The sequence below is a fragment of the Triticum aestivum genome, chromosome 2B (genome assembly GCF_018294505.1).
Source record: "Triticum aestivum cultivar Chinese Spring chromosome 2B, IWGSC CS RefSeq v2.1, whole genome shotgun sequence".
Taxonomy (NCBI): Eukaryota; Viridiplantae; Streptophyta; class Magnoliopsida; order Poales; family Poaceae; genus Triticum; species Triticum aestivum.
In genome coordinates, this window is record NC_057798.1 from 2,769,557 (window position 1) to 2,785,853 (window position 16,297).

The window sequence follows — 16,297 nt, forward strand, 5'->3', positions numbered from 1 at the left end:
CCACGCTGTCGTGCTACTGGATCTCCATCAACTTCTCCTTCCCCCTTGCTGGATCAAGAAGGAGGAGACGTCTCCGCTCCGTACATGTGTTGAATGCGGAGGTGCCGTCCGTTCGGCGCTAGGATCATTGGTGATTTGGATCACGACGAGTACGAGTCCATCAACCCCATTCTCTTGAACGCTTCCGCTCGCGATCTACAAGGATTTGTAGATGCACTCCTCTCTCTCTCGTTGCTAGATGACTCCATAGATTGATCTTGGTGATGCGCAGAGAATTTTAAATTTCTGCTACGATCCCCAACAGTGGTATCAGAGCTAGGTTTATGCATAGTTTCTATGCACTAGTAGAACACAAGTTTGTTGTGGGCGTCGATTTTATCAATTTACTTGCCACTACTAGTCTTATCTTGTTTCGGCGGCATCATGGGATGAAGCGGCACGGACCGACCTTACACGTACGCTTACGTGAGACAGGTTCCACCGACTGACATGCACTAGTTGCATAAGGTGGCTACCGGGTGTATGTCTCTCCCCTTTAGTCGGATCGGATTCGATGAAAAGGGTCCTTATGAAGGGTAAATAGCAATTGGCATATCACGTTGTGGTTTTGGCGTAGGTAAGAAACGTTCTTGCTAGAAACCTATAGCAGCCACGTAAAAACATGCAACAACAATTAAAGGACGTCTAACTTGTTTTTGCAGCATATGCCGTGTGATGTGATATGGCCAAAAGGATGTGATGAATGATATATATGTGATGTATGAGATTGATCATGTTCTTGTAATAGGAATCACGACTTGCATGTCGATGAGTATGACAACCGGCAGGAGCTATAGGAGTTGTCTTAATTATTGTATGACCTGCGTGTCACTGAATAACGCCATGTAATTACTTTACTTTATTGCTAAACCGTTAGCCATAGTAGTAGAAGTAATCGTTGGCGTGACAACTTCATGAAGACACGATGATGGAGATCATGGTGTCATGCCGGTGACGATGATGATCATGGCGCCCCGAAGATGGAGATCAAAAGGAGCAAAATGATATTGGCCATATCATGTCACTATTTGATTGCATGTGATGTTTATCATGTTTTACATCTTATTTGCTTAGAACGACGGTAGCATAAATAAGATGATCCCTCATAATAATTTCAAGAAAGTGTTCACCCTAACTGTGCGCCGTTGCGAAAGTTTGTTGTTTCGAAGCACCACGTGATGATCGGGTGTGATAGATTCTAACATTCACATACAGCGGGTGTAAGCCAGATTTACACATGCAAAAACACTTAGGTTGACTTGACGAGCCTAGCATCTACAGACATGGCCTCGGAACACAAGAGACCGAAAGATCGAACATGAGTCGTATAGAAGATACGATCAACATGAAGATGTTCACCGATGATGACTAGTCCGTCTCACGTGATGATCGGACACGGCCTAGTTGACTCGGATCATGTATCACTTAGATGACTAGAGGGATGTCTATCTAAGTGGGAGTTCATTAAATAATTTGATTAGATGAAATTAATTATCATGAAAATAGTCTAAAACTTTGCAATATCTCTTGTAGATCAAATGGCCCACGCTAATGTTTCCCTCAACTTCAACGCGTTCCTAGAGAAAACCAAGCTAAAAGACGATGGCAGCAACTACACGGACTGGGTCCGTAACCTGAGGATTATCCTCATAGCTGCCAAGAAAGCATATGTCCTTGATGCACAGCTAGGTGAAGCACCTGTTTTCCTAGCAACTCAAGACGTTATTAACGCCTGGCTGTCGCGTAGTGATGATTACTCCCTGGTTCAGTGTGGCATGCTTTACAGCTTAGAACCGGGGCTCCAAAAGCGTTTTGAGCAGCACGGAGCATATGAGATGTTCCAAGAGCTGAAAATGGTTTTCCAAGCTCATGCACGGGTCAAGAGATATGAAGTCTCCGACAAGTTCTACAGTTGTAAGATGGAGGAGAATAGTTCTGTCAGCGAGCACATACTCAAAATGTTTGGGTTGCACAACCGCTTATCTCAGCTGGGAGTTAATCTCCCGGATGATGCGGTCGTTGACAAAATCCTTCAGTCGCTCCCACCTTGCTACAAGAGCTTTGTGATGAACTTCAATATGCAGGGGATGGAAAAGACCATCCCTGAGGTGTATTCAATGCTGAAATCAGCGGAGGTGGAGATCAAGAAGGAGCATCAAGTGTTGATGGTGAATAAAACCACTAAGTTCAAGAAAGGCAAGGGTAAGAAGAACTTCAAGAAGGACAACAAGGGAGTTGCCGCGCCCGGTAATCCAGTTGCCGGGAAGAAGCCAAAGTGTGGACCCAAGCCTGAGACCGAGTTCTTTTATTGCAAGGGAAACGGTCACTGGAAGCGGAACTGCCCCAAGTACTTAGCGGATAAGAAGGCCGGCAATACCAAAGGTATATGTGATATACTCCCTCCATTCCCTTATACAAGGCCACTATCAAAAATACATTTTGTATCAATACAAGGCCACCAACAGTAATCGAGGCAAAAATTAATGATGTTTTCTCGTACTTGGAACTTTTTAATACTTACATGCATGTAGTCATAATGACACTCAGCCACTTCCTTTCCATTCATTCGTTGCATGCTTGTGGTGTATTAATGATCCCGGTTAACGAAAAGAAAAGTTGACTTGCAAAGGAGTCATTAAATTTTATCTTGGTACCTGTAATATGAGTTTATGGCCTTGTATAAGGGAATGGAGGGAGTACATGTTATTGATGTGTACCTAACCAGCGATCTTAGTAGCTCCTGGGTATTTGATACCGGTGCGGTTGCTCATATTTGTAACTCAAAATAGGAGCTGCGGAATAAGCGGAGACTGGCGAAGGACGAGGTGACGTTGCGCGTCGGGAATGGTTCCAAGGTCGATGTGATCGCTGTCGGCACGCTACCTCTACATTTACCTACGGGATTAGTTTTAGACCTCAATAATTGTTATTTAGTACCATCTTTGAGCATGAACATTGTATCTGGATCTCGTTTAATGCGAGATGGCTACTCATTTAAATCTGAGAATAATGGTTGTTCTATTTATATGAGAGACATGTTTTATGGTCATGCCCCGCTGGTCAATGGTTTATTCTTATTGAATCTCGAACATGATGTTACACATATTCATAGTGTGAATGCCAAAAGATGTAAGGTTGATAATGATAGTCCCACATACTTGTGGCACTACCGCCTTGGTCACATTGGTGTCAAATGCATGAAGAAACTCCATGCAGATGGAGTTTTGGAGTCTCTTGATTATGAATCATTTGACACGTGCGAACCATGCCTCATGGGCAAAATGACCAAGACTCCGTTCTCCGGAACAATGGAGCGAGCAACCAACTTATTGGAAATCATACATACTGATGTGTGCGGTCCAATGAGTGTTGAGGCTCGCGGTGGTTATAGTTATGTTCTCACCCTCACCGATGACTTAAGTAGATATGGGTTTGTCATCTTGATGGAACACAAGTCCGAGACCTTTGAAAAGTTCAAGGAATTTCAGAATGAGGTAGAGAATCAACGTGACACAAAAATAAAGTTCTTACGATCAGATCGTGGGGGAGAATATTTGAGTCACGAATTTCGTACGCACTTAAGGAAATCTGGAATTGTTTCACAACTCACGCCGCCTGGAACACCTCAGCGTAACGGTGTATCCGAACGTCATAATCGCACTCTATTGGATATGGTGCGATCTATGATGTCACTCACAGATTTAGCGCTATCATTTTGGGGATACGCTCTAGAGACAGCTACATTCACTTTAAATAGGGCACCGTCTAAATCCGTTGAGACGACACCGTATGAATTATGGTTTGGGAAGAAACCTAAATTGTCGTTTCTAAAAGTTTGGGGATGCGATGCTTATGTCAAGAAATTTCAACCTGAAAAGCTCGAACCCAAGTCGGAAAAATGCGTCTTCATAGGATACCCTAAGGAAACCATTGGGTATACCTTCTACCTCAGATTCGAAGGCAAGACTTTGTTGCCTAGAACGGGTCCTTTCTGGAGAAAGAGTTTCTCTCGAGAGAAGTAAGTGGGAGGAAAGTAGAACTTGATGAAGTACTGCCTCTTGAACCGGAAAGTAGCACAGCTCAGGAAAATGTTTCTGTGGTGCCTGCACCGGATGGAGAGGAAGTTAATGATGATGATTAAGGTACTTCGGATCAAGTTGCTACTGAACTTCGTAGGTCCACAAGGACACGTTCCACACCAGAATGGTATGGCAACCCTGTCCTGGAAATCATGTTGTTAGACAACGGTGAACCTTCGAACTATGAAGAAGCGATGGCGGGCCCAGATTCCAACAAATGGCTTGAGGCCATGCAATCCGAGATAGGATCCATGTATGAAAACAAAGTATGGACTTTGACAGACTTGCCCGATGATCGGCGAGCGATAGAAAATAAATGGATCTTTAAGAAGAAGACAGACGCAGATGGTAATGTTACCATCTATAAAGCTCGACTTGTCGCTAAGGGTTGTTGACAAGTTCAAGGGGTTGACTACGATGAGACCTTCTCACCCGTAGCCAAGTAGAAGTCTGTCTGAATTATGTTAGCAATTGCCGCATTCTACGATTATCAAATATGGCAAATGGACGTCAAAACGGCATTCCTTAACGGCTTTCTAAAAGAAGAATTGTATATGATGCAGCCGGAAGTTTTTGTGGATCCTAAGAATGCTAACAAGGTATGCAAGCTCCAGCGCTCCATCTATGGGCTGGTGCAAGCATCTCGGAGTTGGAACATTCGCTTTGATGAAATGATCAAAGCGTTTGGGTTTATGTGAACTTATGGAGAAGCCTGCGATTACAAGAAAGTGAGTGGGAGCTCTGTAGCATTTCTCATATTATATGTAGATGGCATACTGTTGATGGAAAATGATATAAAACTCTTGGAGAGCATAAAGGCCTACTTGAATAAGTGTTTTTCAATGAAGGACCTTGGAGAAGCTGCTTACATATTAGGCATCAAGATCTATAGAGATAGATCGAGACGCCTCATAGGTCTTTCACAAAGCACATACCTTGATAAGATATTGAAGAAGTTCAATATGGATCAGTCCAAGAAAGGGTTCTTGCCTGTATTGCAAGGTGTGAAATTGAGCTCAGCTCAAAGCCCGACCACGGCAGAAGATAGAGAAAAGATGAGTGTCATCCCCTATGCCTCAGCCATAGGGTCTATTATGTATGCCATGTTGTGTACCAGACCTGATGTAAACCTTGCCATAAGTTTGGTAGGAAGATACCAAAGTAATCCCGGCATGGAACACTGGACAGCGGTCAAGAATATCCTGAAGTACCTGAAAAGGACTAAGGATATGTTTCTCCTTTATGGAGGTGACGAAGAGCTCATCGTAAAGGGTTACGTCGATGCTAGCTTCGCCACAGATCTGGATGACTCCAAGTCACAAACCCGATACGTGTATATTTTGAATGGTGGGGCAGTAAGCTGGTGCAGTTGCAAGGAAAGTGTCGTGGAGGGATCTACATGTGAAGCGGAGTACATGGCAGCCTCGGAGGCAGCACATGAAGCAATCTGGATGAAGGAGTTCATTACCGACCTAGGAGTTATTCCCAATGCGTCGGGCCCGATGACTCTCTTCTGTGACAACACTGGAGCTATTGCCCTTGCCAAGGAGCCCAGGTTTCACAAGAAGACCAGACACATCAAGCGTCGCTTCAACTCCATTCGTGAAAATGTTCAAGATGGAGACATAGATATTTGTAAAGTGCATACGGATCTGAATGTCACAGATCCGTTGACTAAACCTCTTTCGCGATCAAAGCATGATCAACACCAGAACTCTATGGGTGTTCGATTCATCACAATGTAACTAGGTTATTGACTCTAGTGCAAGTGGGAGACTGTTGGAAATATGCCCTAGAGGCTATAATAAAAAGGTTATTATTATATTTCCTTGTTCATGATAATTGTCTATTCTTCATGTTATAATTGTGTTATCCGGAAATCGTAATACATGTGTGAATACATAGACCACAACATGTCCCTAGTGAGCCTCTAGTTGACTAGCTCGTTGATCAATAGATGGTTACGGTTTCCTAACCATGGACATAGGATGTCATTGATAACGGGATCACATCATTAGGTGTGATGGACAAGACCCAATCCTAAGCATAGCACAAGATCGTGTAGTTCGTCTGCTAAAGCTTTTCTAATGTCAAGTGTCCTTTCCTTAGACCATGAGATTGTGCAATTCCCGGATACCGTAAGGGTACTTTGGGTGTGCCAAACATCACAATGTAACTGGGTGGCTATAAAGGTACATTACGTGTATCCCCGAAAGTATCTGTTGGGTTGGCATGAATCGAGACTGGGATTTGTCACTCCGTATGACGGAGAGGTATCTCTGGGCCCACTCGGTATGACATCGTCATAATGAGCTCAATGTGATCAAGGAGTTGTTCACGGGATGATGTATTACGGGAACGAGTAAAGAGACTTGCCGTAACGAGATTGAACAAGGTATCGGTATACCGACGATCGAATCTCGGGCAAGTATCGTACCGATAGACAAAGGGAATTGTATACGGGATTGATTGAATCCTCGACATCGTGGTTCATCTGATGAGATTATCGTGGAGCATGTGGGAGCCAACAAGGGTATCCAGATCCCGCTGTTGTTTATTGACCGGAGAGTTGTCTCGGTCATGTCTACGTGTCTCCCGAACCCGTAGGGTCTACACACTTAAGGTTCGGTGACGCTAGAGTTGTAGAGATATTAGTATGCGGTTAACCGAAAGTTGTTCGGAGTCCCGGATGAGATCCCGGACGTCACGAGGAGCTCCGGAATGGTCCGTAGGTAAATATTTATATATAGGAAGTCCAGTTTCGGCCACCGGGAGAGTTTCGGGGGTCACCGGTATTGTACCGGGACCACCGGAAGGGTCCCGAGGGTCCACCGGGTGGGGCCACCTATCCCGGAGGGCTCCATTGGCTGAAGTGGCGTGGGAACCAGCCCCTGGTGGGCTGGTGCGCCCCACCCAAGGGCCCAAGGCGCCTAGGGTTGGAAACCCTAGGGGGCCGTTGCCCCCCGAGGGGGCATGCGCCCCCCTGGTTGGAAACCCTAAGGGGGTTGTTGCCCCCCGAGGGGCCATCCCCCTCCCCTCTAGATGGGATCTCCAAGGGGGCATACGCCCCCCTAGCCCCTATATATAGTGGAGGGGAGGGAGGGCAGCCGCACCCTAAGCCCTGGCGCCTCCCTCTACCTCCCGTGACATCTCTTCCTCCTCTAGTAGCGCTTGGCGAAGCCCTGCTGGAATCCCACTGCTTCCACCACCACGCCGTCGTGCTGCTGGATCTCCATCAACTTCTCCTTCCCCCTTACTGGATCAAGAAGGAGGAGACGTCTCCGCTCCGTACGTGTGTTGAATGCGGAGGTGCCGTCCGTTCGACGCTAGGATCATCGGTGATTTGGATAACGACGAGTACGACTCCATCAACCCCATTCTCTTGAACGCTTCCGCTCGTGATCTACAAGGGTATGTAGATGCACTCCTCTCTCTCTCTCTCATTGCTAGATGATTGATCTTGGTGATGCGTAGAAAATTTTAAATTTCTGCTACGATCCCCAACAGTGGCCAGTGTAAAGGCCGTGAAAGGGTGTTTTATCGGCAGGAAAAAACTTATCCGCCACTACAAGAATCACATCGTATCCGCCACTACAAGGGTGTTTTTTTCTTTCTCGAGAGACACAACTTTGCTTCTTGTGGAGGCACGAATTTGCTTACGCGGGAGGAGCAGTTGTGTCTCCTAGAAAAGGTTAAAAAATGTATTTTTCCTTCTACGACAGGCACAGATTTACTTCTCGTGGATGCACAGATTTGCTTCCGCGAGGGGCACGGTCATGCCTCTCGAAAAAGAAAAAAAATGTGTTTTATTTTTCCTTTTGAGAGAGGCGCATATTTACTTTTCATGAAGGCACGGATATGCTTCCGCGAGAGGCATGGCCATGCCTCTCGCTGGAGGCAAAAACACATTTTTCTCTTCTAAGAGAGGCACACTTTACGTCTCGTGCAGGCACGAATTTGCTTCCGTGAAAATCTTCGGTGAGAGGCTCAGATTTGCTTGCACAAGGGCACGGTTGTGCCTCTTCAGAATGAGAAAAAGGTTCTCCCGGTTCAGTTTTTTCGTCCGTTTTTTTCTGGTAAAAAGGTTTGTTGAAACTTATCAACATGTGATCTAGCTTCGAAGAACTCGGCGCAAGGAATCCAATGGTGGAAATGGTTTGAAATTTGGACACTGGGTTTAAGAGATAAAATGTTTTGAATAAAGGAATATAAAAAATGAGAACTTCTGGGTTGCGACAAAATGGCACCGATGTAAGGCGCCAGTTGTCATTACATGGGGTGGTGAGAGTGACCTTTCCAAAGAGTACTCCTTAATTAGTGATTTCACGCTTTTGTAACCTGGTTTAGGAAACTTCTAGAAGGTTACGTGCCAGTTTATTCTATTTGTAAATTGTTTGATTTGTTTTTTTGAGAACACTCAAATCCAGCTCTGTCGTATTTATAAGTTCTGGAGAATACCTACGAGGTATGCTTAGAGCATCTATAGAACGATTCACAAAATCTGACCCCTTAAACGCCCGCGAACGTGCCCGTGTCCACGAACAATGAATGCTCACATCTCAAATAATCGTTTCCACAACCGGACACCTGAATTTTGAAACAGCGAATCCCTTACAATTACATGCACGTGAAACCTAATATTAAGCGGAGCCCCTCCGGCTCAGCCGTGCCCATGTCCGGTGGCTGGCTGCTCTCCTTGAAGTGTTCGTGGGGTCGTTAGCGAGGTAGAGTAGGATATGGGACACCCACCGGCTCACGTCCGGCGGCCGGCTTCTCTCCTCATATTGTTGGTGCAGTCGCCGATGTCTACCAAGTCCTACTCTTCCTCATCGGAGCTTGTCGCTAGTTGATGTGAGGTCGAAAACGGATTCGTCGTGGTCGGAGGCCGAGCCCGTGCACCACGACACGGCTACGGCGCCCGGTGTTACATGCCATCCGTATCGGCACCGGAGAGTGCTACTCCTCCTTGACGACGTCTGTCACGCCCTCATGCACCTCCACCTTGCAAAGCAGGCACGCCATGACCTTCCTTCAGCGGACAGGGCATGGATGGCCTCGTCGTCGGCGCACCAACGAAGGGGTTGTGTGTTAGCCACGGTGTTCGGATGCTAGACAGGGCGCATCACCTCCGTCGAGGCAATGACGATGCGCCTCGCACCGGATCCATGTTCCCGGACGCGACGGATTCCCAGCAGACCAAGTCCTACCGCTGTCGGGCATTCTGCTTGCGGGCACGACGGAGTGCAATGCGGATTCGGATGAGGTCCCAGTTCGCATATCGGCTAACGGAGGACTCGGATCGGCTGCCCTCCATGCTGGAGAAGGCCGGACATGAGCTTGTGGGTGGAGTGGACTGGAGGGGAGTGGCTAGGGTTTTGTCCGGGGCAAGAATTGGGACAAATATTTGTGGTGTCGGGTGGGCCAGCGTGCGTCGGCAACAACGTGGCGGAGTTGCTCGGACCTTCACATATCCGTCTCAGATTTGGGCCGAATATGAGCGGTGTTTGTCAGCTCGGACGTTTAAGGCCGTTTTAAGGCTCCCGTCAGAGTCGTTCTTTTCTGACCGGTCATTGACCGGGCTATCCACATGGACGTTTTTAGGGGATTTGAAGCGGCCGGTTGTAGATGCTCTTAGGCCTCCAAATTAGAGAATTTGGTTCTTCTGAATCATTGGACGGCTAGTAACAATTTTTACTTGTATATCCACTGAAAAGATTTTGTGCAACGGAGCCAAAGAACGAAGCCGCGGGTTATCTCTATCATGTTGTTTGTCCGTAGTGCGTTGCTACGGACAAAGAACTAAGGACGCCGATATCCACCACACGTGTGATATATTCAACATGCGCCCACATATCATGTATGGTGTGAGCAGAAGGCAGCCCACACGGGCTGTGTGTGGACGTATATTAGAATTTTCCACACATGTGGGCACGGCTACTTCGTGCCACACGCCCAACAAGTACTACTCATCTCCAACCCGCGTGTGTGGCAAGAAGCAAAAATGCCCACACGTCCCGGCGTAACTACGTTAGGTACCCCGCGGGATGACGATTTAGTTGCCATCTTGGTTGGCAGATGTAGTTATCTGGAATGGCAAGTGTAGTTGTAAAAGCATGGCAACTCTATCTGTTTTGGTTAACTATAGTTGTCATGTCTAATTATGGTAGTTACCGCGTATAATCAAACCGTAGTTGCCGTGTGTGATTAACTACTTGCCATATATGGTAAAACAATAGTTGCCATGTGTGTTTACCTAGTTGCCACGTGTGATCCAACCATAGTTGCTATGTATTGTTAATCACAGTTGTCATGTTTGTTTATCTGGTTGCCACGCTACGCGCAACTGCAGTTGCCATCTAGCAAAGAATCACAGTTGCCATGTGTGTTTACCTAGTTGCCACGTTCGCATAACTGCATTTGCCATCCACAACACGCGCATGAACTAGGTGGTGGCTGTGTGTGCAGAAACTAGTTCGCCCACACAGCGTGGTGCAGGCGTGTGGGCAAACTCTCCAACGCCCACACACCAGCCCCGTCCTACGTGGCACACCAAATTCACCTTTCGTGTCAAGATCCGTGCAAAAGGCAGTGAACGACGATCTAGAGGTGTTGGCGATTTGGGGAACGCCCACATGTGTGGGCGTTAGTGTTTCCGAGAACTAAACAACTTTGCCATCCACTGTTCAAAAGTTAAAAGAGCACCAGTTGATTAATCTCCGCCTAAAAGCCAGATAGAAATCAGAAGTACTAATAACAAAGATCAATCGTGCATTATTCCTGATTTTGACGGATGTCAAAAAGCTCAGAGTATAGACATCATCTATACATATATTACTCCTTGCAGAGTGCATAGCAAGAAGCAAAAGAGGGGGGCGTCACCCAGCGTATGGTGGAACACGACCTCGCTCCAGCATGTGGAACCCTACCATGCCGTCCTCGGTGCCGACGTTGAAGCGGCGGCATCGTTCTTGGGCGACGCACCACCACCACCGGAAGGCCGCCCTCTCACTTGCCGCGAGAAAGTTTGCACGACCCTCTTTACTCTCGCTATGATTGCAGCCACCATCTGGGCCGAATACCTGATATACGTCAGCGCCCCGTCGATCTCCGTCCACCTCACAGGCCTCGACGGCATCAACCTGGCCAGGCCGGCGCCCGTCGTCTCGCCGGCGTTCAACCTCATGCTGTGGATGAACAGGACGTGCGCCGACCGCGCCGACATCGCCGTGTCCTACGGAGGCGCCGCGCTTGCCTGGGCGCGCGTGGCGCCGCAGGACTGCGGGGCGGAGCGGACAGGGAGGGACGTGGCTGTGGTGGCGCGCGGTGCGAGGGTGGGGCTGTCGAGGCCTGTTCGGGAGCGCATGGCCGCGGAGCAGCGGCGCTACGGGGCGGTGGATCTGGACGTCGAAGTGGTGATCTACAACGACGGGCCAGATCCCTTCTTCCACCCGTTCGCCCCCGACAACCGTGACAAGGTGATGCTCTGTAAACTGAGGACTGATGGACGGCAGCCGTCGGAGTCGCCGCCTTGTCCTTGGTATTCATTGATGCCAGTAACCGTGTTTGATTAGATTAGATTGCATGGAATAATCCTTCAGTACGCGAGTTTCTCTCGAGCAAACACCTGCAGGTACCATTATTTGATGCCTTGTCGATCCTTTTGTTGATGGAATTTATGTTGATGTTTTGTATGTGGTGAAAAAAAGTTGAAGATTTGATCCTTTTATTGATTGATTTGTTACTGCACAACATATTCCAAACAAAAAAGATGTGACAACCTGTGAACCCAACCCAATGCAACAAACCAGACACTATGACTCCTATCATCCTATATGAGTTACAATCACGTGCCTAGAGCATCAAACCGTGGCACTTCCATATCAGAAATTCGGGCCAACCCTCCCACCCCCGGGGCTCGGGGCAAAACCCTAAATCCGCCGCCGGTGTCGGGGTTACGATCCTGACAATGACTATTGGGGGTACGAATAAGGGGCGGAGCCTAGCTACGACGCAGTTGTTCTAGTGGACTTTCTGGTATATGCATCAGAATGCTGGTACGGTCCAGGGACCTACCCATAGTGGCGTGGGGGCCCATGTGGGCTCCATATGATGGGTCCTTGACCCTACCTACAATAGGTGACCTCATCATTAGCCCCCGAATCGGTTGAGGTTTCATAGGACGAGCGGGCCGATCCTTTGTTTAAGTCCGAGTGCTGGGGGAGCATTCGAAATACGTTTTCGAGTCGTGGCCCGCTGTTCCTTGGACGAAAACACAACATATTCAGCACTACATGTTTTCCCAGATGACCGGGTATCGTTGATCGCCGAGAAAAACCTGGTGGCATTCGTTTGTCTCTCTGAGGAGATAGACTTGAGCCCTGAGTGACGCAATGCCATTATAACTCGAGTGGCGACGCCAGCGCATGGTATGACCCTCCGAAGAGGTGCCACTCCTTATCTCGGGGAATGCCATGCCGCATCACCTCGTCTGTAAAACACATTGTGTGTGCAGCGCCCCTGACCCGGGCCACGTCGTGCTGGAGATTGGTTATCATCCGAGCACAATGCTACTCCCGGGCTCTATCGTTCCTATCATGCCAGGCTTGGTATCCGTCCCATCCAGCTGGCGTGTGTCCTCTAGATCCGTAAATGGATCTTGGCTATGCCATTCTGGCGGTTAAGTTGTGCCGCAGGTTGTATGGATCTTCTTGCTATACTGGCTCCTTACCCGACCGGCGAGGGAGCATTGGTGGGTCTTCGACTTCTCCAGCCATCATGTCCTGTCCTCGAGGGGGGCGGCCGAGCTGGTTTGCCTGAGTGCATCTGGGGGTATGGGCTAGGGGCCTCGTCGTCTAATTGCGGAAGCAAACGCCGCCATGGGTAGCTTTTGTTTTGATCCTTCCACTGATTGTTGAAGCCCACTTCGGCTGGTAAGACCCTCTTCCACATATCGTTCAGGGTATCATGTTCGGCTTTTAACTGTTGTTGCTTCTTCTTCAGGTTTTGGGCGGTGGCTAGGAGTTGCATCTTGAACCGTTACTGGTCCATAGTGTCCTCAGGGACGATGAACTCCTCTGGTCCGAGGCTATCCTCCTCTTCGAAAGGAGGGAGGTAGTTGTTGTCCTTGGAATCACCGGGGTCCTCGGGGTCGCCCAGGTCCTCATCGCCTTCAGGAGCGACGCGCTGCTGTTCGAGAGTGGTGTTGTCGCTGAGCTCCTCCATATTGTCCCGAGTATCATCATCTCCGGTGAAGTTTGTGTATGTGTTCAGGTTGTTGTCCCTGCCCTTTCCACGCCCCATTGATCGCCTTCGTTGGCGTCGGTGTTTGGATGACTCCTTACCTGGGTCATCACCTCCTTGGGGGTGTTGACCATGTAAATGTCGTAAGTGGAAGTGGCAATCTACTTTCCCGTGTTGGGTGTGTCCGGGGAGGGAGCCGTATAGGTCATGACATTGATATCCTCGTCCATGTTGTCGGCCTCCTCGAAGGCATAGTCCGGCATGTCGGTTAAGTCGTCAACAGTGGCTACTAAGTGGGTGGTGGGTGGGACGTAAAGTTCCCTGTGGCTAGCTTCAAGTCTGATTTGATAATAGACCAAGGACTGGCCATCCCTGATGCTCATCATCTGGATCCAATCTAACGCCTTGTTTAACAGCGAGAGCTCCGTCGGATTCATCCTCTTATGTCTTTCGGAGTTAACCTCCGGTATGCCTGCATAGGGGATGCGTTTGGCAAAGGTTGACCTCTTGTCCTCGGTCGCTGAGATCGGATCCGAGCTTAAAGCCAGATCCGAGATAGAGGCCCAGCCGGAGATGGGGTCGGAGAGAAGGTCTGAAGTTGAGACTTCAGGATTACTGAGCCCCTTAGGTAAAGCTGAGAACCCAATAAAGATCAAATCGCCCCGAGCGTCAGCAACGTACTCCAGGTTGCCGAATCTGATTTCCTGCTCAGGGGCGAAGCTGCAGACCTGGTCAAGGCGACCGGTCGGGTTAGCATGTAGAACGATGCTGCCAAACGCGAAGAGCTGGTCGGGCACGAATATGTCACCGGTGCAGATTCCATCAGCGATGACTAAACGAGCAATTGATCCTTTGACGATCCTATAGCGGAACTCTCAATGAAAGCACCAACGTCGTTGTCAAAACCGGCATATCTCGAGTAGGGGTTCCCGAGCTATGAATCCTGGATCGATGGGTAACAGAGAATGTAGAGACATCATTTACCCAGGTTCGGTCCCCTCAAGGAGGTAAAGCCCTATGTCCTGCCTGGTTCTATTGATGTGTTTCTACAACAATTATAGAGATGAACTAAACCCTAGGTGGGTATGGAGATAATGATTCTCCACTCCTCTACGGGCTAAACCCTCTAGTTTATATAGACACAGGGGGTGCCTAGGGTTACATATGGTCGGTCACCATTAGGGGATAAACATGTCGGTTTTGCTATCCTGCCTTGGAGGATTCGCCAAGTATTTGAAGGTGTCCTTCCAGAGCACGAGTTCGCTGTAGTCTGGTTTTCCGTTGATGAATCAAATAGCATCTCACCAGTCCGGCCCATGAGAGATAGTCCGGCAACCCAAGGACCGCTTAGTCCAGGACACCCTCATAGTGCATTGCATATTATGCAATGAGGATGCAAGTGCCCCAACTCTACTATATTTGGTCGATTGAGAATCATTTTGCATCCATCATTTTGTCATGAAGAGTTCTGGTGTACTATATGTTGGGGAATGTAGCATGCAATTTCAAAAAAATTCCTACGCTCACGCAAGATCTATCTAGGAGATGCATAGCAACGAGAGGGGGAGAGTGTGTCTACGTACCCTCGTAGACCGTAAGCGGAAGGATTTGACAACGCGGTTGATTTAGTCGAACTTCTTCTAGCTCCGACCGATCAAGTACTGAAGGTACGGCACCTCCGAGTTCTGCACACGTTCAGCTCGATGACGTTCCTCACCCTCTTGATCCAGCAAGATGTCGAGAAAGTAGATGACCGGCGACGTGCCCGGCCTCGCCGCCTTCTACGAGGAGGTGCTGGGCTTCGAGCGCGTCCCGGCCCCGACCTACTCCGACTTCCAGGTCGCCTGGCTCCGCCTCTCGGGCTCCCCCGACGTCGCGCTCCACATCATCGAGCGCGACCCGACCGTCGCCACCGCCGCCGCCGCCCCGGGGGCTGCGCAGAGGGGCGCCACGCCAGCGCAGCTGCCCAGGCGGCACCACCTGGCCTTCTCCGCGCAGCTGCCCACGGCTCCTTCCTCTGGGGCTAGACGCACCTCCTGCGCAACATCGTCCGTCGTGGCACCCCCGCCCCCGGCGGCGGCGGCAAGCGCAAGGATGCGGGGGCGTCCGGCCTCATCGACGACGAGATGACCATGGTGGCCACGGAGGTGGTGAGGCTCAAGAAGGAGCAGAGCACCAGCGACGACAGGGTGGCCGCCATGTGCCACCGCGTGCAGGAGACCGAGCGGAAGCCCAAGCAGATGCTCGCGTTCCTCCTCACCATCGTGTCCGCGTTTGGGCGAGGCTGCTACTTGATGGCGACTTCGGCAACGTGTCCGCGTTTGGGCCGGACGCCATCGACTTCGCGGGGTTCTACACCGACGATGCATTCACCAATGCGCCGGTGCCGGTGGAGGCGGCCGCCGGGTCGGGCGGTGGTGGCGCCGGCTGCACGTTTGCTTTTGGAGTGGATAGTGGGTACTGAGTAGTGACGCCCGAAAGAAATTGCGCCGCCCGCGTGTGCTAACTGCTTGGTTTATGGCCGAATTATTGGCATTGCGTGAGTCTGCCATTTTGACCGCTACAGAGTGGTTCAACATTGAAGTATCAACATTTATCAACAATTATCCTAGGGTTAAAAGAAACAATTAAATAACATGTTTATTTTTATTATCGGGCAGTGCCATAAAACCACTATGGGAAGTACCACTGATTCATTATGAGCAGTACTGTTTATATAACTTAAGCAATACAAAACATTTTTATTACCTGGTGGTACTATTGAATCACTCTGGGCAATACAATTTATGTATTTTAAGCGGTACAAAAACTTTTTATTAGCAGGCAGTACGAAACTAATATTTGACAAAAGTACAAAATACATGTCAAGGGGAGTTTAGTTCTGTGGAAATAATTTACGGGCAGTACAATTTATTCATTTTGAGTAGTACAATTATTAT

At 48.9% G+C, this 16,297-nt stretch overlaps 1 protein-coding gene and 1 pseudogene across 1 annotated transcript; both read left to right on the forward strand.

The window, feature by feature from the left end:
• Positions 1–15,107: 15,107 nt before the first annotated feature.
• Positions 15,108–15,359, forward strand: LOC123047641 (uncharacterized; the record flags this gene model as incomplete). The annotated part of the gene is made up of 1 exon (XM_044471226.1): positions 15,108–15,359. A coding segment is annotated over exon 1 (252 nt), but the record flags the coding sequence as incomplete, so codon positions are not given.
• Positions 15,360–15,361: 2 nt separating this feature from the next.
• LOC123047642 (heat stress transcription factor C-2b-like) lies at positions 15,362–15,822 on the forward strand (annotated as a pseudogene).
• Positions 15,823–16,297: the final 475 nt, after the last annotated feature.